Raw genomic sequence first — 23751 nt, forward strand, 5'->3', positions numbered from 1 at the left:
TTGCTCAGTGCCTCCAATTAGTTCATCTCCTGTCAGGGCCATGTTTTACCAGGGGCACTGTAAATATGCTGTCTCCCATAATCTCACCAAAGCCTGTCACTTACTGTCCCCAAACCCTGCTATCCCAGCTGAGAGTGCAATTAGCCTCTGTGGAGCACTGAGTTTTAAATACGTCAGGCAAGCAAAGTGGCCGTGCTCTTCACTGACGCCAGACCTCCCCGCCTGAGGTTAAGCCCAGCTAACAGCCTCTCTCCTGCTCAGGTATTCTGCGATTACCACGGTCACTCCCGGAAGAAGAACGTCTTTCTGTACGGCTGCAGTATAAAGGAAACCCTGTGGCAGGCAGGATCTCCGGTCAACACAGCCACGCTGAAGGAGGACCCGGGACATAGGGTAATCAATCCATCTACTGATCTATCAATCAATCCATCTACCAATCTATCAATCAATCCATCTACCGATCTATCATTCAATCCATCTACCGATCTATCAATCAATCCATCTACCGATCTATCAATCAATCCATCTGCCGATCTATCAATCAATCCATCTACCAATCTATCAATCAGTCCATCTACCGATCTATCAATCAATCCATCTACTGATCTATCAATCAATCCATCTACCGATCTATCAATCAATCCATCTACCAATCTATCAATCTATCTACCGATCTATCAATCAATCCATCTACTGATCTATCAATCAATCCATCTACCAATCTATCAATCAATCCATCTACTGATCTATCAATCAATCCATCTACCTATCTATCAATCAATCCATCTGCCAGTCTATCAATCAGGCAAATCAATCTATCTGCAAATCTATCAGATCAATCCATCTGCCAATCTATCAATCAGGCAATCCATCTATGCATAAATCAATCAGGCAATCAATCCATCTGCCAATCTATCAATCAGGCAATCCATCTATGCATCAGTCAATCAATCAGGCAATCAATCCATCTGCCAGTCTATCAATCAGACAATCCATCTACACATACATCAATCAGGCAATCAATCCATCTGCCAATCTATCAATCAGGCAATCAGTCCATTAAACTGTGTTTCAAAAGAGAAGAGAAAAACTTTACTGATGAGAGCAGGCCATTTAACCCAGCTAGGCTCCTCATTCTGCCTGTAGTCTGTAGTGCATCTAAGACTGCTTTAAGCCTGGCCTCAAACATTCTAAGGATCTCTTCTTCCACTAGGATTTGTAGTAAGACATTCCATGCATTTAAAACCTTTAGCTGCTTTCATGTAACACTCTCATCAAAGGGAACTGGTGCAGCACACCTCACAGAGCACTTCTGATGTGAGCTATTTAATGTATGACATGAAAGTAAGACCAACTGACTTCAATGGTAACGCTTGAAAGTGTTTTTAATTGCTCCTCTACAGACATCCTTACAGTTACATATGTCGAGATATGGAAGTTATAATTTAACATGAAATCAAGAAAATAATTTGCTCTTCAGAGGACAAAAAAAGAACATTGATAGTGGGACATTCCCGCTTGGACTGAGTGAGACTTCGTCAGCAGACCATGTGCTCTTGTCTTCACTCTGTGCCAAAGATGTGTCCCCTCTGAAAACCACTGGAACAAACTAATCGCATAACTGAATGAGTGTGTCCCCTCCCGGCAAATTGTAGGGCTGTTTTTACTGCTTGGATGAAGGCTTTCCACTCTCTTTGTCAACATACCTGTTGAAGTTATAGTGAAGTGATAAAGGTTAAGAATTCCATACTTCACCTTTGTTTTGCTGGGAGCGGAAAACTCAGCTAAGAATACTACATCTTATCTTAAAGCTGTGAAGACCGTTTGACTCTCACTGCTGTGAAGAGTGACTCTTACAGCTGTGTGTAGTGTTTGACTCTCGCTGCTGTGAAGAGTGACTCTTACAGCTGTGTGTAGTGTTTGACCCTTGCTGCTGTGAAGAGTGACTCTTACAGCTGTATGTAGTGTTTGACTCTCACTGCTGTGAAGAGTGACTCTTACAGCTGTGAAGACCGTTTGACTCTCGCTGCTGTGAAGAGTGACTCTTACAGCTGTGTGTAGTGTTTGACCCTTGCTGCTGTGAAGAGTGACTCTTACAGCTGTGTGTAGTGTTTGACTCTCGCTGCTGTGAAGAGTGATTCTTACAGCTGTGTGTAGTGTTTGACTCTCGCTGCTGTGAAGAGTGACTCTTACAGCTGTGTGTAGTGTTTGACTCTCACTGCTGTGAAGAGTGACTCTTACAGCTGTGTGTAGTGTTTGACTCTCGCTGCTGTGAAGAGTGACTCTTACAGCTGTGTGTAGTGATTGACTCTCACTGCTGTGAAGAGTGATTCTTACAGCTGTGTGTAGTGTTTGACTCTCACTGCTGTCAAGAGTGACTCTTACAGCTGTGTGTAGTGATTGACTCTCACTGCTGTGAAGAGTGACTCTTACAGCTGTGTGTAGTGATTGACTCCACACACAACACTGTGTAGTTCTGTCACTGATATGCCATGAAATCCAGGGACAGTTTAGGCTATTTAAGGATCATTCTGAAAGCCATAATTTTCCAGCCTGTGGATTTATTGTTTTGCCTTTTTTAGACAATCCCGAAAACCCTGGACCGCATTGCACCAGCTTTCTCCTTCAACAGCTGCAGCTACCTGGTGGAGAAGTCCCGGGCGGCGACGGCGAGGGTGGTGGTGTGGCGAGAGATGGGGGTGGCGAAGAGCTACACCATGGAGAGCACCTACAACGGCTGCGACCAGGGGATCTACAAGGTGAGGAGTTCTTCTGGGGGGAGGGGGGGCACATAACCTGCACAAACATCCTGCACTGAGAGTTCATACAAAAACAAAATCTACACAGAGCAACCCACACAAGAAAATGAAAAATGAATACAAACAACCAACACCAACATTCAACACAAACAGACCAAACAGAAAACCCACACAAATAACTAATGCAGACAATTCACACAAACAATTCATTTCAGTATCTTTGTTTTTTCCTTGGAAAGGCCGAATGGTGTAAGTAAGCATTATAAACTCCTGCTGAGGCGTCAAAGTACCCTGTGTACACACTGCTGACAGCTTCCTGCGTCTGCAACATGCGCTGTTGGGAAGCCGTATGGAGCTCTTTAAAGATGCGATAGGTGGAGCTGCCTGTGTCAGGATGGGTAGCCATGCAGAGGTCTCAGTGCCTTCATTATTAATAATATTTATGCAAGATGTGATATGAAAAATCATCTTCACAGGCGAGATGGATTCAAGCTATTCAAACTATGACTATAGTACTTTCATCAAAGGATACAATGAAAACCATATGTTTTATGTATAATACTGAGAAACCTCTGCATCTACATTCGAAGAAAAGGCTTAATTAAAAACAGTAGCATTAAAACATTGATGTGTTTTTCTCTGTATGTGAAATGTGTCCTGCTTTTTTCAACAGCATTCAATTAGTAAAAAGGTCAGGTTTGTTTTGGCAAAATATCACCTGCCTGTTGCCTTGAGAATAAGAGGCGATACACCTTTTCAGAGCATCTCAAATTACACCTTCCTTCCTGTCTCCACTCTCCCAAATCCCTCCTCCCATTTGCATCTCCCTGCTCACCTCTCTAATGAGCCCACCTGAGTACTGAATGCTTTACACCTCCAGTTGCTTTTTATGGCCTTGTGTTCTGCAGGTATCTCTCATTTAATCTAAGTGCTAATCAGTTCACATAAACTTATGTAATCATGTTTGAACGCTGGCCAAGGTTTTCCCACAAAGACAGGAATGCCGCGTGCTTACTGAGAATGGAAATCAAAGCCTTTTGGTTCCCACAGGGACTGTCATTTCGATCACTGTTTTGTTTTGTAGTTGTGTGTTGAATGACTGAAAGTTTTTTTGTTTCCGTTTGTAACTTGTCAATCCACATCTAAATGTAATTATGCTAATTATACACTGATGGCATGAGTAACGCGTCTGAGGCAAGTGCTGCAAACTCTTCAAATGCATTTAACATTTGAAATGCTTTCAAACGTTTGGTCCAGGACAGAGGTTTCCTCCCCTGGTCCTCTGGCACACTGAAGTGAGTTCCTAATTAATTACATTTGATTAATCTGCTAATGGAATTCTGAACTGGATTTGACATATCCTGACAGTTGTGTAATGTGAGTCCTTTGAGAGCACATTTGAAGTATGCATTTCATTAACACAAAGATACAGAAATCAGAGCTATGCCTTCACTGGATTTCCATACATATTGTGCCACAAAATGTTCTTTCAGATTAGACATAATTAAGGGCCTGGAATAATTCATTTTATTATGTAAGATTGAGACAGTTGCCTTGAATATGTGCAAGAAGCAGGTCCGTGCTGAATAAAACACAGCTTTTCCTCTACAAATACATTTTATCTGCACAAACTTATCTTACAGAAACATTTTCTTCTTCAAAAAGGACTTACTGGTAATTAACTGTCAAGAAATGTCATATCCAGATTGGTATTCAAATAACAGCTCAATGAAAGCTAATCGATGCTCAGCTCAGCTGGAAGGAAAACCAGCATCCACATTGTGCCCTTGAGACCAGCGCTCTGAAACACTGTGGATCACGTTACGTTATACTCGACATGTCAGCTGCTAAGTGGGAGCAGATATAGACTGCTGGATCAGAAAATCATGACTTTGATTAAAGGAGTGTGCCGAGCAGGTGGCTCACCAGGTGTTTGATGCATGTGTCTTTAGGTTGCTCGGAGGCCTGAACGTCTCTTGATTAAAAAGTCTGTGCTTATCTTCTCAGACGGCTTCAAGAGCCCGACAGACCATTACTCTGCCAATAGAGTCAAAAAGCCCCTCTGTAATTTTCCTGGGCGGCCAGCTGAAACTCAGCGCTGTTCACTCCTAATACGGGCCAATTAGCAGCTTCCTTGTGACGTGTGATTGGCTGGGAACACGGGCAGAGATGAGAGGCTTAATTACACTCTCAGCCATTCAACCAATCAGAGCTCAGTTGATTGGGTGCAGCCATGCTTTTAAAAGTGTTACTGTTTCTGGGGGTCCCCATTAGACTGTAATGAAGGGGGAGATGTGTGTATGTAAGTATAAACACAGAGGTAAAAACTCTGAACTGTTAGTTTAAAAAAGTGTAAGTGTTCTCAGCAGCCTTTTACATTATTACAGGCTTTTACTCCAGCACAGCCTTTTATTTAAACACAGTCTTTTACTTTAGTACAGCCTTCTGCATTACTACAGCTTTTTTCTTGAGTACAGCCTTTTACTTCAGTATAAATCAGGATCTATCCTGCCCCAAAACGGCCATGTTCATGTCACTGTTCCACCGAGGTCTCTGTTCACCGAGGTCTCTGTTCACAGTGATGCAGTTTGATGATCACAGATGCTCAACAGAGAGGAACTGAGTGGCTGTCCGGAAGCACAAGTTTCACAACCTGCTTCAAAGGAAAAACAAAAAGACACAGCGATCTTTGCTTCATCAGCCTTCATCAGGCTGGACAAGATCCAAAGTCTAGATATAAGTACGCAAATGTTCTTGCTCTGTGGTGCACGGTGAATGCTAAACTGGCAGTGAAGTGTGAGGTAGACAGTAAAGGCTTGCGACTTCAGACAAACTGAAAAGGTATCTGCTCCACAGATCGCCAGTGACAGAGAGGAGGTGGGTTTCTCCCCGTACGGAGAGAGATCCTCTGTTCCAAAGCAGGGAGGCTTCAAAGAAAAGCTCATTTGCATCACAAAGACATCACCTCTAATCGCCTCCGCTGCACAGACCCGGCAGGAGGAAGACGTGTTTGCTGAGTTTCTCAAATGAAAAAAAAGGATCTGGGCTTCTTTTCTCAGGGAAATGCAGGCGAGAAAAAGATGAATGAGCACAGCATGCTCTAATTGAGTGTCTTGAATGCTGTCTTAACAGGACAGGATAGAGCATTGCTGTTTCACTGTAAAGACACTCTGCAACTACGATCCAGTCAAAGATTATATGCTTAGCAGATGCCCTTACCCATAGCAACTTAAAACTTTTTTTAGCCTGCAGTATTTCCTGTTTCATAAGATGAGTGTTTACCACAGCAATTCAGCTATGGGCAGCAGTAGTGAAAAGCGGTGTGAATGAGTTAGTTGCCTTAGTTTGGGATTGTGATGACCAGAGAGTTGATGTGACCAGTGTGCCTCTTCCCTGCTGTTCTCATTAGTCCCGCAAGCTACCTGACCCCCTTTACGTCAGACGGGGAACATTAAGATCAAAACAATACATTTTTTGCTCCATGTTCTGAAGGCCCACTTCAAGGTTTCTCATTAAATAGGGTGTATAAGATGCCAAAAAGTAATTTGATCGTGGCTAAAAGGTGCATCAGGGCCTTGGCAGACAATAGCTCCTAATATTTAATTTGTTATTTTGGTGCTTTTAGTTTTTGTCAAGTGGGCACACTGTGCTTCTCTGTGCTTCTCTGTGATTGCATTCTGAACAGATGCCCTCTAGGTTCTGTAACTGTCTTTTATTTTACCATGGAGTAATTTTGCTGTATTTTGGTTGTACCCCTGTTAATTCCCCATTCCTTTCCCAGTTTTTTTTTTGACAACTTTACACATGGCTGACCCATACCTAGGTGAGTGCTCATCTGGGCAGTTCGAGTACTGGAATTTCAGAATGAAAATGAAAAATTGCACTGATTTTTAAACATGCACCTGGGATGCTGTGTTTCCCATTTGATTAGCACTTGATCTTGACTGGGCCAATGCTAACTGCAGCAAATGTGATTTCGATTTTTTTTACATGGGAGAGTCATTGTTGAAATCCTCTGTAATATTCAGTATGGAAAATGCAGAAGTATTTTTGTCATTTTAGTGCATAAATAAAGCTCACCATACTTTGGAACAATAAAATGTGATGCTCATCACCACCATCACCATGATATTCAGCTCTTTACCTGATCTTTAATCAGCTAATGTCCAGCTAGACATTAATAAATTGCTGTGCTTTAAAATAAGTATGTTTGGATGGGAATGGTGATGGCCAGACAGAGTTTAATTTTATTATTGTATTTGACTAATTTTAACCAAGAAAGAAAATATGTAGGTTTTTCCAAAGGACATGTCAAACTATACTTCAATCACAAAATAATTATTTAATTATGTGTGTGAAACAGCCAACTCTGCATTACTGTTCAGCAGAAGTTTTTTTTTTTGATGAATGTGGGGAAAAAAAGACAGCAGTAATCTCAGGTTGCCCTTTCCATGACTGAAGGCACTCCTGTGTGAGAGTGAGCTTTTGAAACTGAGATTCAGAGGGAGATGGCTCCAATTTCCATCAGGTTTCCCTCGGTCACTGCGAGCAGATGTTCCTACTTCAATGGGAGTTAATCACCATCTTCATCAGAGCCCAGATCTCTGTCACCTTCATCAGCCTGAGGCGCGGAGTCTCCGCCAGCGGATGGCGGGCTGAAGGCCGTGGGGTGTCTCTGTGAGGGCCCTCCACCTGGGATGGGTGACCCTTAAAGAGGAGCCCTGGCCTTGACTGTGTGGTGGAGCGATCTCTCACCACCTCACACATCGCAAAAGACATTAGCCTGCCTGAGTGGAGTGTAGTTATTTTCCCTAATCTTCACTGTTTGACAGGATCTCAGTGACTAGTCAATTTTTAAAAGCCAACAGCGTGGTGGTTAATCCTGCCTCCTTTCTGAGTGGAGGAACAGACTCGTCAAATTGTTTTAACGATCGAAAGAGAGGCAGGTGGCAAATGGCACGTTTGTGGATCAGTGCTGGTGGCCATGTTTTTCCGTGGCATGCAGTGGGTGAAGTTTCAGAGGAGAAACAGGGAAGTGCTTTTAGGATCTGAGCAGCGTTTAACTGGAGCATTCTGCTGGCGTTTCTATGAGATGCTGAGAATGGAAATTGTTTTTATGAGCTGACATGGCTGTGGTGAGCGAGTCTGGGGGCTGGGCTCCCCTCCCTGCTGTTTTGGAGGGTGGAGGGCAGGGATACAGATGCCTCTCACGTGTTGTGGTAGATTAGCCATCCTGCTAATGTGGGGGCGGCTAACCTTTCTCTGGCACAGTCCTCTCACTCATCTTTTAAATGCTCCCATCAAACGATAAGCGCTGGCAAAAGGGCCTCCAAAAAACACAAAAGTTTAAAAACAGCTTAAATGCTAGTCTAATGTGAGCATCAAGGCACTACCAACAGCTGCTAAGCGGACTGGCTGACAGTCTTACAAGACAATCATCATGAAGAGCTCAGGATCCTGCTGAACACATGTGTTCTGTGTTGACCTGTGTCAATGGGTGTTTTCCTTGTGCCACATCATAATCATTTGAGTGCCTGCCACACCGAGTCCAATTAAAGGGTTAAAACTAAGCGTGCCTGAAAGATTTATTCTGAAAGAACTGAATGAATGCGACTCTCTTGAGGAAGGATTGGTGAGGCGTTTGCTTTAGACTTTTGAGTTTTGCTGGAAGAACATGTGCAAACAATGTGATACAGAGTGCTGCCGTTCCTGCAGAAATATGCAGGTCTTATGCAGTGTAGCATAGCTCTGCAGTACAACCAACGACTCTCCTGCCTCCCCTTTATGATAAACGGTACTGACTAATTTCCATGCATTAGGGCACGTTTTTTGTGCACGTTCCTCTACACAACCGGCCAAGGTGTTTCTGTGCTTCCAATGACCACGGACACAAGACCGCATCTCTGTTGGCGTTTCCATGCAATTTGTGATCACACCTCCTAAATGCCGCAGGGTAGATTAGTGGGATTAGCGTTTTCGGTAACAATAATGTCACATGTTCATGCGTCCCCTAGTGATGGAGTGTTTCATGAACTAGACCTGTGAACCAGAAACCCTTATGGGTTTGATTTGAACCTGATTTGCTTCAGTAAGCATCCAGCTGTATCAGTGGATACTATGGTAAAATGTAAGCTTTGGATAGGGGTGTCTTCTGTATGTAGTAAAACTTAAACGTAAAGCCGGTTGGGTATCAGAGAGGTTTCAGCAATGACATCACTCCCTGAGACCTGGTTAGCTAGCTTTGTTTCCAGTGGGGCTAGGGGCAAATTGCTTTCAGTTCAACTGGTAACGATGCTGACATTTAGAATTTAGCTGTGCAATGAGGACAGGCATTTGGAGCTCACTTGCAGAGTTGTGGACCTCTTTCACATTTACCTGTACGTAACAACTTGTATAGATACGTATATGTAAGTGGTGCAAGGAGGGGAGTTTAGCACAGAGGTGTAAGTTTGTGCAGTGTGTAGGAGCGGGACTCCTCTCTCTTGGTGTTAGTCAGTCCGTGGCTGATGTGATATGAAGCTTGTTGACCTCTGACCCCAGCTGTCTGTGCTGGCGTGGCCTGGTGACTCACCACGGCGCATGCTTTCAGGAAGAGGAAATGACACGACTGCTGACAGAAAGGAAGCAGGGCTCCTGCTCACATTAAACTCAGACGGTGAAAAGGTCAGACAAATGTAACCCCCAACAAACCCAAACCCATTTGTGACATCTGATGCCTGTGGTGCTCTTCCCTGGCCTTGGTTTGGTGTTCAGTCATATAAAGCTCTGTGAAGAGGAAGTCTCCTGTATAGAGCCAGTACAAACCTACAGTACACTGATAGTACACAGTGAGGGGGAGTGGGGTCCAGAATAAATGTTCACTGAGTCTCCGCCATGTTGGAGCATGGATCAGAGGTCATTAATGTGTGCTTCTCTGCTGGCAGCTCAGTCCTTACACTGATAAGACAGCGGAGAGCTGGTCCTGTTTGCCACTGCGGCTCTCGCTCTGAAGGAGCACTGAGCGTGCCCGGAGCAGCGCTGTCACCTCCATCACATCCTGCCTTTGAGTACCACGACACAATTCTAGTGTCACACCCGCTCTGACACGTGCAGGCACGGGCCTGGACCAATAGGAGCGCTCGGCTATAAGCACAGCTCCTAAACGGTTCTGACAGCTGGCTGGTGGCATTTAACTGGAGTTAATGAGATGCGCCAGGAAAGGGTGATGATTTGACGATTGAAGCGGCCTTGTGGAAGGGCACTGGCCTTGTCTGTCCTGCCTGTCTCATGTTTTATCTGCCTTCCTGCAGTGAGAGAGAGTGCTCTGTATCCGCTCCCCCCAGCAGTCAGAGCTCACAGCTGAGCAGCACAGAGAAAATGCACGACTGCCCACAGAGCAGCATGCAGATTTACTTCACAGAGTCCACACCCACTCTGTGTGTGTGTGTGTGTCTGTGTGTGTGTGTGTCTGTGTGTGTGTGTGCATGTGTGCGTGTGTGTGTGTGTGTCTGTGTGTGTGTGTGTGTGTGTGTGTGTGTGTGTGCATGTGTGTGTGTCTGTGTGTGTGTGTGTGTCTGTGTGTGTGTGTGTGTATGCGTGTGTGTGTGTGTGTGTGTGTGTGTGTATGTGTGTGTGTGTGTGTGTGTGTGTGTGTGCATGTGTGTGTGTGTGTGTGTGTGTGCATGTGTGTGTGTGTGTGTGTATGTGTGTGTTGCTGAGGCTGAGAGTGTGTGTGTATGTGTGTGTTGATGAGACTGAGAGACTGTGTGTGTGTGTGTGTGTGTGTGTTGCTGAGGCTGAGAGTGTGTGATGGATGTGTTACCCTGGCAGGAGAGTCATGACGAGGATAAGTGCATAGATGTGACGGTTTGTCTGGGTTATGGGCACATTGTGCTCTGTAAACAGCCATGAAGATTTCACTGCCGCCATTACCGTTTACTCCACTGCTGCTCTTCCCATCTCACCCTAATCATTCTACCACCACATTTCCCTGTCACCGTCACCTTTACCTTTCGCTGCTATAGTACCATGTACCCACCTGCATAATGTGGCCCCTGGAGCCGGCACCGATCACACTGGTATGTCATTTCTGACAGTAACTTAATCATAACAAAGCATAAAGCACACTAGCTCTGCGAGCAAAAGAATGATACTTGAATCTTTCTAATGCAACTGATTCTAGCTTGCTAGTCGCTAACCTGCACTCTGAGTCCAGCCGAGCTTGCAGCATGTCTACCGTGATTTATGGTGGTGTTCATGACCAGTAGTGTAAATGCTCATGAAGAAAACATATTGTCTTTACAACAAGCTTTATTAAATCCAACATGCCCTGCCAGCAGAAGACGGTTTAACTGGCCAGCACCGTGGGACATGCTCCTGGCAGGATGCACGGCTTCTCTTAAGCTCAGCAATGTTCCTTTGTCCTCGGTGTGGTTTCTACATGCTCCTGTCATTATTGAGTTTAGTCTTTAGTCTGGCCTCAGGCCATGTACCCATGCTAATTAGAAAAAGGGAAGAAGAAGCAGAAACACATAATGTATGGGAGAGAGCCAAATGAGTGAAAATAATGTGTGTGTGAGAGTAGAAATCTCCAGGCCTTCCAGCTATGCTGCACTGAATATGTGTCCTGCCTTGTGTTTAGAATGTCAGGAATAAAATACTTTCCCCCATATATCAAAGAATAAGAAGACAAAAATATAAAGAATGGTAATTATTGATGTGCTGCATTTTGAGCAACCACATACAGGCATGGGACACACGTGTGTGTGTGTGTGTATGTGTGTGGGTGTGTGTGTGTGTATGTGTGTGTGTGTGTATGTGTGTGTGTATGTGTGTGAGTGTGTGTGTGTGTGTATGTGTGTTGGTGTGTGTGTGTATGTGTGTGTGTGTGTGTGTGTGTGTGTGTGTGTGTATGTGTGAGTGTGTGTGTGTTGGTGTGTGTGTCGGTGTGTGTGTGTGTGTGTGTGAGTGTGTGTATGTGTGTGTGTGCTGAGAGAAGCAGAATCTTTCTCAAATTAAATAAATCGCAGTATCCTGCTGCCTCTAAAATACCCTGCTGCTGGTAAAATAATTTGACATTTGACAGTCCACAGACCGGCGGTGTGTCAGAAGCAGTCGCTGCGGATTGCACAGAAACATGGGGAGAATTGATTTTTTCCCCCTCTTCCTCAATTACTCAGCGCAGGTCATAAGAATTCTGCATATGTAAGTCTCTCCTGCTGTCTAAATTATTGAAGAGCTGTCTCTCCGCTCTGTGGTGTGGATGTCAGGGTCACGCCCCCATCTTCCCCCTGGGCTCTCACACAGCGCCCCCTGGTGGAGCGGCAGAGATGTCAGGCTCATTGGGTATGCGTGCGGCTGCGCTCTTCTCCTGAGAGACACGCTCTGCTGAGAGAAACAGAGGAATGCTGGATGGAAGGAAAGCAGACAGTAAACAGTGGATTAAAAAGCAAAAACATCTGGTGTTGAGAAAGAGGAGCGCTTAGATGCACACGGCTTTCTCTCCCGTTAAAGTGGTTATAGCTACAAACATCTGTGTATGCAGATGACGCCTCTGAGTCAGAGCAGCATGGATACAGTGAGCAGACCACTGCCTCTTGTAACAGAGCAGCACCAAGTCAAAGCGTCTAAGGGCCACTGCTGAAAACACAATTAGACCATGCAGTGTCAGATCTTTGATTGTGTGTGGATACTTCTGCACGTGCCGGTGTGTGTGCGTGCATGTGTGTGTGCACGCATGTGTGTGTACGCGTGTGTGTGTGTGTACGTGTGTGTGTGAGTGTGTGTGTGCATGTGAGTGTGTGTGTGTGTGTGTGTGTGTGTGTGCATGTGAGTGTGTGTGTATGTGTGTGAGTGTGTATGTGTGTGTGTGTGTGTCTGTGTGTGTGTGTGTGTGTGTGTGTGTGTGTGTGTGTGTGTGTGTGTGCGTGTGTGTCCATGTAAGTGTGTGTGTGTGTGTCTGTGTGTGTGTGTGTGAGTGTGTGCGTGTGAGTGTGTGCGTGTGTGTGTGTGTGTGTGTGCATGTGAGTGTGTGTGTGTGTCTGTGTGTGTGTGTGTGTGTGTGTGTGCACGCATGTGTGTGTACGTGTGTGTGTGTGTGTGTGTGTGTGTGTGTGTGTGTGTGTGTGTGTGTATGTGTCTCTGTGTGTGTGTGTGTGTGTGTGTGTGTGTGTGCTTTCTCAGAAGCTCTCTCTGAGATGTGTGGTGTGTGCAATCAGAGGGTTTGGCGGCAGGCGCAGCGGGAGGATCCTGAGGGCTTTGGAGTCTCTGTCCCCAGAGAGGGCGCCTGCGTTAATGACACGCTCCAGTAACCAGGTGCAGGTATTTACCAAACAATTAACTGCAATCACTGTGACATTAAGAGAATCCATGGCCAAACACTGGAGAGGTAATGCTGTGAAGGTCTCTGCTTGGCGAGCAGAGCAGAAAGGTTAATTAGCAGATTAGAAAATGGAGATTGATGCGTTAAACCCTCTCATCCTCATTCCCAAGGCTCTGACAGTGGCTTCTGGGGGGATTTTACAGTGTTGTGGAGGAGGATATTTCAGACTCAACTTAGGAGGGTCCTGCAAGGCACCCTCCAACACACATGCACACACACACATACACATTCAACAGATACAGCACACACACACACTCTCTCTCTCTCTGTCTGTCTCACACACACACACACACACACACAAAAGACTAACGAAATCCTTTGCAGAGAGCAGGATGACAGTTATTTTTCAGTTTTGTGTGATACAAATGATTGAAAACACCTTGAAGATGAAGTTGGATTGTACTGTCATAATATTACAGTAAAAAGAGGGATCTTCCAGCAAGTATTTTCAGAACACTATCCATGATTTCTTCAATGTGTTTATTAGCAAAACAGACATTTCCTTTCCTCAAGCGTGAGTCTTATGCAAAAGAAAGACTCCCTTGCATAAATGAAGATTTTTCCCTAACCAGCATGCCTGGGTAGGCCGCACTCAGAGCCTGGGGCTGTAGTTAACAGTTCCCCCCTCTCGGTGTGTGCTCACCCCAGGGCCTGCAGATTGGCACCCGGGAGCTGGAGGAGATGGGTCTGAAGTTCTGCCAGAGCCTGCTGCCCCTGAGGATCAACTCCCTGCTCTGCAGCCGAAAACTCCTCGGCCACGCCTCTGCTCTCCTCCAGCTGGATGACAGCCCCCTGGACCACAAGTCCCACGAGTGAGTCCTCCAGAAACACCACCTCACCACCTCTTTGTGAACCCCCTGTCCCTCAGGCAAACCCATGTGGATCTTCATGTGCTGCTTTTCATATATACTATAGAGTATTGTCAGTATCGGTATATATTAACATTTGCAGATCTTCATAGTAAAGGCTGGTGCTACTTAACACATTAATAAACACATGGTGATGTCACGCTCATTAAGCTGGTCACTCATAACGGGACATTATTCTCTCCCTGAGAAAAACATAGCTCAAGTTAAGCCATGCGTTCTAATGAACAGTAGCAGCACAGCACCAGGTGTGTGTGTGTGTTTGTGGGAGGAGTCTGTTCATGTGTGTTAGTGTGTGTTTGGCGGGGGAGGGGGTGGTTGTAGGCCGGATACAGTGTTTCAAAGAATAAAATGAGCACGGCTTCTCTATTGATTTTGAGATCCTTAGTTAAATCTACTCTGTAAGCATCTAGAAGTGTTGGGTTTTTTGAGCTGCTGGGATTAGCCCAGTTTCATTCTCTCTTTCCATATTTCTCCATGCTGATGTCCTCAGGAGACTTCTCAGCATTCCCCTAGATTCATTTAATTCTGTATCACGTTTTATTAGATATGGACCTTTTAACACAGATCATATATCATGTGAACAGTGCATGAGTTGATTCTCACCATCACGTATCACACAATACACCACAAAAGAATGTAAAACCTCAGATGAAAACCTCAGACACTTGTGAGGTAAAGAGTGGAAACATTCTTCTGTGGAGTTGAGCGAGGCTGACATTTCTCCTCTGTCCTGCAGACGTGAGCTAAAGTAAAACTTTAAGAGTAAATGTGACATAAAACTCTTGTTTCTGAGGGAATAAGTAGCGTTGGTACACAGCAGAGGTTTAGTCCACTGTAAGAAATGGATCCTTCTCTCCCTTATTTAAAAACAGTCATTCTGAGAGCATATCTTTCTCATCATCTCATGTGAGGAATTATTCATGAGGAGACCGGTCACAGATATTCCTGCTTTAATGTCAGAGGTACATCACACAGCGTGACTGTGGGTTCTGAGCCGATGGGTGGAATTACTGTCAGATCAAAGAAGGCTGGTATGGAATCCATTGAAAGATTTATATTTCTTTAATTGGGCCATGGTCACAATGGGTAAGTATTACTGACATCCTTTCCAGGGGTCTAAAAAATATGTCATCTTCCAGGATGAAAAGCTCTCTTTTACTTGAAGATGCTGGGAAGCCCGTTTTGCAAGGAAAAACTAGATATCTGTGGAGGTCAACCAACATCTGGGTTGAAGCGATTGTTAAATATTCATATTGCCCATAAATATCCTTAAATATCCTCTCAGTGTACAGGTGTGCAGAATTCCGCCGAGTTGTTCTAATGCTGCAGTTTGACTGGTTCCACAAAAGTTGTTGCTTCAGAACTATGTTGCCTTTTTTTGTGGAAGGTGTTGCTGCTGTTTTTCCCGAGGTCTCCGTTTGTCTGTGTGCTTGCCCGCAATGGCAGCAGCATTCCAGTCCACTTGTCTGACGGCGGACACAGCTACCATCCACAAACAGCATGGCCTTCCTGTGCCCCTCTCCCCGTGTAATGCGTTTTCACGTAGCACGCTGCTGCTACAGGCGCTTTGGGGTGTGACACGCCACACAAACGGGCTGTATCGGAGAGCATTCCACTCATGGAAGAGAACAACATTTAACAAGAAGAAGGCAAGTGTAAAGAACAAAAACTGAGAGGAAAATGATGAGTGCTTTGTGTCTGCTGCAAACATCGGAGTGAAGCTGGGATCACGGCTGATCTTTTTTGTTATTTTTCAGTCTGTATCGGTCGTGTTGCTGAGACTGTTAAAAAAAGGCACTGAAGTCAGTGTTTCAGGGAGTGATGCTTACAGAACTTTTTTTACTGCAGGTCTGCGTCTGTTTTTCTTTCTGCTGGTTTGATGTGTCAGAAATGACTGTTTTTTGCCGCCCTCGTCAGAATGAGAATATTCACTTATCTGACTGTCTCCTCATCTATCCGGCTCTGCATACAGCAGCACGTTCAAATATTTATCAAAACAAACACGTTTGTGTGTTTATTTTAGAACGTGTCATGAGACATAAGCGGAGATGATGTGTGAAGTGCGTGGAAATATTCTGCAAGCCGTCATTCCTGTGTGTGCGCATTCGGGAGTGAGGAGGAAGGGGACTCCTGACCGGGGAAGGGGGAGGGGGGGCTGAAGGGTGGGGGGAGGGACAGTGAGGGGGGGCTGAAGGGTTGGGAGAGGGACAGTGAGGGAGGGGGGGGCTGAAGGGTGGGGGGAGGGAGAGTGAGGGGGGAGGGGACTCCTGACAGGGGAAGGGGGAGGGGGGGATGAAGGGTGGGGGGAGGGACAGCGGGGGGGGGGCTGAAAGGTGGGGGGAGGGAGTGTGAGGGGGGAGGTTTAAGGATGATGAGCCTCCCAGGACAGGTGACACTGGGACTCTTCGCCCCATTAGCAGATCTGTGGACAGTTCCAAAGAGTGAGATGGAGCAAATTCACAACTTGTTTCTTGTTGCCGCCTTTACCCTGACGCTCATTGCTCCGTTTGAAGTTGTTGAAGTGTGCCGTTTGAAAGTGTATCATATTAGTTGCCCTATAGGCTGTAATTGTACAAATCTAATAGTACTGTGTCCTCAAACAGACCTTGCTCTCAGCTAAGAACTGTCTCATTGTGGAACTGTACACATCCTGTCCCCGTACTGTTGCTATACTTGCTGTATGCACTTTTGTAAGTCGCTTTGGATAAAAGCGTCTGCTAATTAAATAAATGTAAATGTAAATGGTCAGAGCTACCGGGTGGAAGGCATTTCACATCTCCCGTGTGAGCAGTGTGGTTTCATGGCTAGCACTGTAGGATTACGGCAAAGTAGTGGGGCCTGTAACCTGAAGGTTGCAGGTTTCTTCACCAGGTGAATAGAGACGTAATCTGAACTGATATACAATATATCAAGCTTAACATCAACCCTGCATAAGGTTACCTACCAGCAAATATATAACATGCTAGTTTTAAAGTGCCATATTAATCTCCTCTCTGCCCATCTATCTCCTCTTTATCTCTCTCCTGTCCTGCTTTGCTCTGTTTACAGGGGACATGTGTTTGAAGAATTCCCCACAGATTGTGACCAAACGTACCTCAATGCCCTCTTCTCAGCCTTAACTTCTCCAAACGCATCTTATTCAACCAGTCTATTAATTTTACTGTACATCAATGCACCGTACGAGCGTTATTATAAACTGATCATTATTAAAAAGCTCCACCAGAAACTTCCTCTCAGAGAGCTGGAATCTGCTCACGCTGTTGTTTCAGACCTTTTCCAGCCTGTGATTTATTGCTTGCGTTGTGTGTTTATGTATCTCTGATCAGACAAAGACGCTTCGTAAAACCTGCTGTAGCTTTAGCACATGAGTCAGCCTGAGTGTTTCACACTAAGTGCCACCAAGGACATTTAATCAGGGATATCGGTTGCATCTAATTTTCTCTGGCGGCATACATGCAGCCCCGAGGGACTGGGCACTATCCATGTATAGATTATTGAATCTACAAAAAAATATGAGGTGTAATTACATTATCAGAGTTGTATATCACTAGGTGCGACAAGTCTGCCTTTGATTGATTGCCCAGGTGGACCCTTTCAGTTTCATTTGAGATATAGTCTGTGCTACTGTTTTCATTTAGCTGTGACAGGCATGCCCCCCCTCAAATCCCCCCCCAACTCTTTTCTCTCAGTAAATCAATGAATAAGTCATCCTCTTCTGAAACACACAGCAGTTCCCTGACAGCTCTGTATTTACATGTACGCTATGTTACTGCCTGTGACAGCTTTGCATTTGCTGAAGATTTACATATATCGCCACAAAGGGAAGCGTAACTCATTAGAGGTGCTCCTTAAACAGAGGTTTTCATAAGTCTCCTCAGCCAATCACCTCTCGTCTCCTCAGCCAATCACATCCCAGCTCTGCGGCGTCTCCAAGGCTCTGTCCTCAGTGTGGGTGCGAGCGGGATGTAGGACCTTTCAGGTGGACGGGGCAGAAACAGGTACATGAAGCCAGGCCCGAAAATCACAGGAGCAGTATATCCTTCCCTCACCCCCTCCCCCCCCCCCGCCAATGTGGAGGTGTCCAAGGAAATGCACGAGTTCTGGCTGATCCATTTACAGTGGAGCTGAGTAGCAGGAGTGAGCTTACCTGTGCACTGGGGTTGGGCCGATAGCGATAGCATTGATCATATTTTAAGATATTGGCAAGAGTAATTTTCATCATCAAGATTTCAAAAAAGTGCTTTAATGAAGTATGTGTGTTTGTTACAGTATGTGGTCGGCTTGTGTACTAGTTGCAAGCAGCTAAGCTTGCTGCAAAGCACTCCCAGTCACTTCACCTTCGCCGTTTAATGGGCCTTTGTAGAAAGGACATTTCCAGGATCAGACGACCTTCTCAGCCAAATGCAAGAAGCTACTGTGCTCTGAAAGATCCTGCTACAAAACTCTCTCAGCTGTTCAAAGGGTTTGGCACTGAAATATTTAAAAAATGACCTTAGCAACATCCCAAAAGAAGGTGGTGGTAAACTTTCTGCGAAGGATACTACATAAGCACTACATAAGACCTTTATAACACTACATAAGCATTCATGAACACTTTTGCCAACCAACACAATGTCACAATGTCAAATAAACTCTGTTTAAAGATGGTGATACACTTTTGGAAATTCTGTGGCAGCAGTTGGTTGGGATAATTCTGTGGCAGCAGTTGGTTGGGATAATTCTGTGGCAGCAGTTGGTTGGGATAGCTGTTTATGAGGTTCTAAAGGTGTTGTTGAGCATCAAAGCAGGAGCATCCCATAAAAAATATGTTTTGAGAATATATTTTGGATAATGTATTTTTGGTCACACTTTAAACAAAGTGTTGCTTTTAAATGCTTTATGAAGCTTACGTAAAGCCTTCATAAACATGATATAATGCCTTCAGAAGCCATACACAAGCAAATGTCATACTTCATCAAGGGAGACATAGCACTTTCTAATGCAATATGTTATACTAAATGTGACATAACCAAGAATGTCACCTGGCATGTAAACTTTAGCCAGATACCCATGGCCTCAGTAAATATCCGGCTGTATAAACGGATAAAACTGTAACCTGTCTAAGTGGTTCTGGTTAAGAGTGCCTGCTAAATGACAATAATGTGATGCAACATAATTAATGTAATGTATATGTAATATGGGCTATTTTATAGTGCCCAGGTAAGGGAGGGGGTGATTACAGCACTTGCCCTGTATCTGAGTACCTTGGGGTGTCGTGGGGGGGGGCTGTGAACATGGCAGCCACACCTTGAGATACGGGGAGAGTCCTGATTAAGCCCACGCGATCTCATGTCCCTGTAATCTGTAATGACATCATTAGCGGGACAACAGCCTGTGTTACTGTCACACCCGCGGTTTGAAGTGCCACACAGCGTCAGAGCGGGGGCGGCCTGTTCAGAATGCTAATGTGTGAGGTGGTCAGACTTCCTGTTCCCACGTGTGTGGAAGGATCTGAGTCTCTGTGTGTCTCTTCATTTGTGTGAATCAAGCAGGACCTGGAAGAGCCTGTAGTCCCCTCTCTGGCAGAGTGGTGCTCACCTGGAAGATGGTCAGCTGCACTGCAAAAATCACAGTCATTTTGCTCATTTTGTCCTGCGCGTGGAGTTACTGGCATGTTTTATTCCTGACAAAAAGTTTGCGTCAAAAAGTCATGTTGGATTCACTTCATTCTTACCCTCATTCATGAGATGATGAATCCTGTTTGTTCTTAAATTAGAGTCTCATGCGTGTTATCTGTAATTAGCATCAACCCAACATTTGGAACAGTTGGAAAAGGGAAAGAGGGGAATGTTTTCTCTGAATCAGACACGTAAACAATTATGACTGAGGCGGATGAATCAGAATGGCAAAAAAAAAACACATCTCACACACATCTCGCTGAAACCCGCGTGCGTGGTTTGTGTGGTCTAGAACAGCTGTAAAATGAATTTGTAGCTAAGAGTAAATTCCAACTAAAAACAAACTGATGAATTCCAAAATGTTCACCATATTAATTGTACACAATCTATATGTATAAAACTATAAAATCAGTTGTACACATGAAGACTGAATCTGGCCCGTTGTACTTTCTGCTTCTTCAGATGCTCAGTGTTCTGGGGAGTAAATTGGCCAGCTTATGCGCTAGAGTAATGAACTTTTTGGAACAAGCTGAACATCAGTTTGAAAATGTGTGTGCTTTATTGATGATCCCTGTGTTGTGATATGTAATTAGAGGTAATGTGCAAACTGTTATGGAATTTTTAGGTTTCGCAGTCAGGAAATTCAATGAATCAGATCTTTCAGGGATCTGCATGCGAGTCAGATCGTTTATTAATTGTTACCGGGGCGGACCTTGCCTTTCCTGCCGATGGGTGCGAATGATCAGAATCAGTGTAACAGTGGGTGTTCTTTTTACGCACACAACTTCCTGTCCCTGATAATCTATAGACTACCAAGGAAAACGTGTTTGCACAATGAACTACGTTATTTCTAGACCGCAGCTGTCCTAATTAAGTAGTATAGGCTAGACAATTTGTTTGGTGGGAAATGAAATCGATGATCCACTAATTCAAAGTCAGTGAATTACATGAAATCAACATTTTTATTAGCTTATTATGTCCATCTGTTAGTGCGTGTGTGTTTTCTTTATTTACTGCAAACATAAACACATATGCTACAGCACACGCAGGCCGTAGCCATAATCATCATGCAGCAAGTACAAATAACTGAACTGTGGACATAGGATAAAGGTAAAGAAAAGAAAAAGACAGAACAGATTTAATTTTCAACATATTAGCTGTAGCAACATTAACCCGTCAAATTCACCTTCTGACATTTCATTCCTGCAAACTTGTTGACCACCTTATCCAAATCGATGTTTGCAGCTAATTCTCTTTCGATAAAAAGTAATGCAAGTTTTGAGAGGCACTCCTCGCACATGGTGGCACGCAAGTAAGTTTTTAACAGTTTAAGGCGACTGAAGGAACGTTCTGCCCTTGCGCTGCTCACAGGAATTATGAGATATATTTTGTAAAGGGTAGCCAGATTTGGGAATGCTCAATGCATGTCATTGGCTATAAGAAAGGCTAAAACCTGGCCAGCAGAGAGTGGCATCTAGGAGAATGAGGTTTAAACTGTGGGCACAACATTGCACGTACACAGCTTTATCTGTGCACGACTCTTTTACGCGTTGCTGCAGTCCTGACAAGTGTCCTGACATCACCACTGCCCCATCATATGCTTGGCCTCACAAGAATGTCAAACTGAGCCCCAGTTCTTCAAGGGAATTTACGAGAATCTCATGAAATGTTTGCGCATTAGCACTGGGTAGCTCCTGAAACTTAATAAACCTCTCTACCCTGGCGCACGTTTTCTTAACATATCTTAACGGTAAGGAGAACTGGTCCACGTGGGAAATGTCAATTTTGGAGTCTATGATAATGGAGTAAAATCCCACACTTTTTATCTCGTTTTTAATGGTCTGAAGTGTTTCATTGGCAAGGGAAGCAATCGTGTCATTTTGTGACTGATGTGACATATATTTTGGGCCATCGGTGCGGCTGAGATGGCTGGTCATGACAGAGTCATTCTTAGCAATTAGTTTAAGCAATTCAAGAAAATTCCCCTCGTTAATGTTTGGTGTCCCTAAACCCCTGTGGCCCCGAAAGGGGAGCCCCTGCTGCCCCAAGTACCAACCTTTTAACCGCCTGTCCGTTTCTCTCGATTTTTTCTCTCTCTGCCCAAACAAGACCTGACCTTACGGTCTGGTCTTGAGTCAGTCTGTATTTGGTCAACAACCACGTTTTCGCGTTGCTGAGGTGACATGCCGTTTTTCGTGTTGTTCTATCCTCTCCCTCCCCTTCTGGAAACTAGCGAAACCCTTTGTTGGGTCAGACCAAATTTCACTGTTCTGCTTGTCCCCAAACAACCAGTAGCAGAAGCAATGGGCCCTGTGAGCCATGGGCGAGTACACAAGTCAGCTTCTCTCCACCTTGCAAGTTCCACTTGCCCCAGTGTACCATGATACGTGACATTTTCTGTCATCTACTCCTAGCGTAAAGTCCACATATGTGTAATCCAGGTTGACACGGGCCGGCTGTGATGAGCGGTCTTGTAGCGTTTGGTGTTAGCACAGTGTCTTTAAACAGGGCTGGGTCAGTTGGGTAGGGCTGCTGAGGGTCAATCGTGTATGTCAAAACCCCACTGCATGCCAGCATCTCTAGCTCACTGCCCGACTTTTCTCCCCACACATCATTTCCCTGCTCTCGGTCCTGTCCACGCTCTGTCTCCTGCTGCTGTCTCTGGTGGTCCCTGCTGCAGTCTGCTCTGCTCTAGGTCCTTAAGCGACCTGTTCATGTCCTCGGCTTGCCCACTTTCACCGGTGTGGTCTAGGAATGTGCGATAGAAAGCATTTTAATCAGTAGCTAAATTAAACCTATAAAGTTGTGTGATTTTGTAGCCTAGTCTAATGGGATAGCCTACCCAGTAGGCCTAGCTGGATTTCATGATTGCTCCATTTAGCATTAGAATAGGCTATTGTAATTAGCCTACTCTATGTATTGACAGAGTCTGCCTACGTGGCCTACCTGCGCTGGGTCTTTTGTTGAGTTTGTGGAAATATTTGGTCAGTGGCCCTGTTCTTTGTTGATCCATGACCTATTGTATATATGCTATCTTACTTGCCAGTTTCATTCCTTCATTCTTTGATATGTATGAGCACTGAGTTTTCAAATTATGTGACGCATGTCAGTCGTATTCTTATTGGTGCTTGAGGAATGCATTTGCCGTTCCCATGGTTACACGCTAGAACGTTGCGGAACTCGAGCTTTCATTGTTTGTTTACAGGTACAGACCATAGTGTGGCGTATTTCTCCCTCTGCCGGCAGCCATGAGTGTGTGTGTTTTAGAGGGGACTATCGATTAAAATCTTTGATTAAAATACACCAGAAACTGTGGTTAAAACATTTGTTGAACATATCTTTAAAAATGATCATAGTATAAGCTACCAACGCTGCTTACTATTTTTGCTAGCTGTGGGGCTCGGCCGTATGCAGCACCCACGGCACCCGTTGAGGCTCCACTAGTGATTGTGACATGATAGTTTTATTAACAAGTCGGTGAAATTAAAAACTCAAATGTTTTGAGTTAATGAATGAGATTCGGTTATGGATTCGAGTTGGTGTTATTAGGTTGGTGGCTTAGTCTTCCTGGAGAAAGATCAGTGCCTCTCACACAAAGGCAGCAGTAGGGTACATTGGTAAGGCTCACAAGCCAAAAGTAATCTGAATTGATTCAGTAAATATCTAGCTGTTTCATATGGACTGTGTAAAATTTCACTTTTGTAAGTGACTAAGGATAAGAGAGTTTGCCATGCAGCTAATGTAACGTATTGAGAATTTGGTCTGACTGCAATGGTCCCTTGTGAAGGAAAATACTTTGATTGTCAAAAAGTATTTTAGCTTCACTTCAGTGACTGCTGAATTCATGATGATGTGAACATGCAAGTCCTAAAATAAAAAAGAAAAATGTTCTGGGTTGCTTAAATTTCAGGAGTCAATGCCACCATGTTTAGTTTGAATGTCCCCATATGTGCATGAAAGGGTGCGGTACTCTTTGTCTCTCTGGGCCCTGAGAGAATCCCAGTGGAAATGTGGCTTTCTGGGAGAAGTATCGGGTTACACACAGATTACGTAACATGTGCATGACATGGAAGAGCAGTCGCTTAACCTTGAGAAGAATAACAGCT

The 23751-nt window shown here is 44.6% G+C and overlaps 1 protein-coding gene across 2 annotated transcripts in view; it reads left to right on the forward strand.

Moving 5' to 3' along the window:
- LOC118782468 (cytosolic carboxypeptidase 4-like) overlaps nt 1-23751 on the forward strand; it is a 137162-nt gene that overhangs the window by 97561 nt on the left and 15850 nt on the right. For both annotated transcript variants that reach the window (XM_036535839.1, XM_036535840.1), the window contains 3 exons: nt 262-393; nt 2583-2759; nt 13768-13931. In XM_036535839.1, the coding sequence (XP_036391732.1) occupies nt 262-393; nt 2583-2759; nt 13768-13931 (473 nt within the window). The remainder of the gene's footprint in view (nt 1-261; nt 394-2582; nt 2760-13767; nt 13932-23751) is intronic.

The sequence above is a fragment of the Megalops cyprinoides genome, chromosome 8 (assembly GCF_013368585.1).
Source record: "Megalops cyprinoides isolate fMegCyp1 chromosome 8, fMegCyp1.pri, whole genome shotgun sequence".
Lineage (NCBI taxonomy): Eukaryota > Metazoa > Chordata > Actinopteri > Elopiformes > Megalopidae > Megalops > Megalops cyprinoides.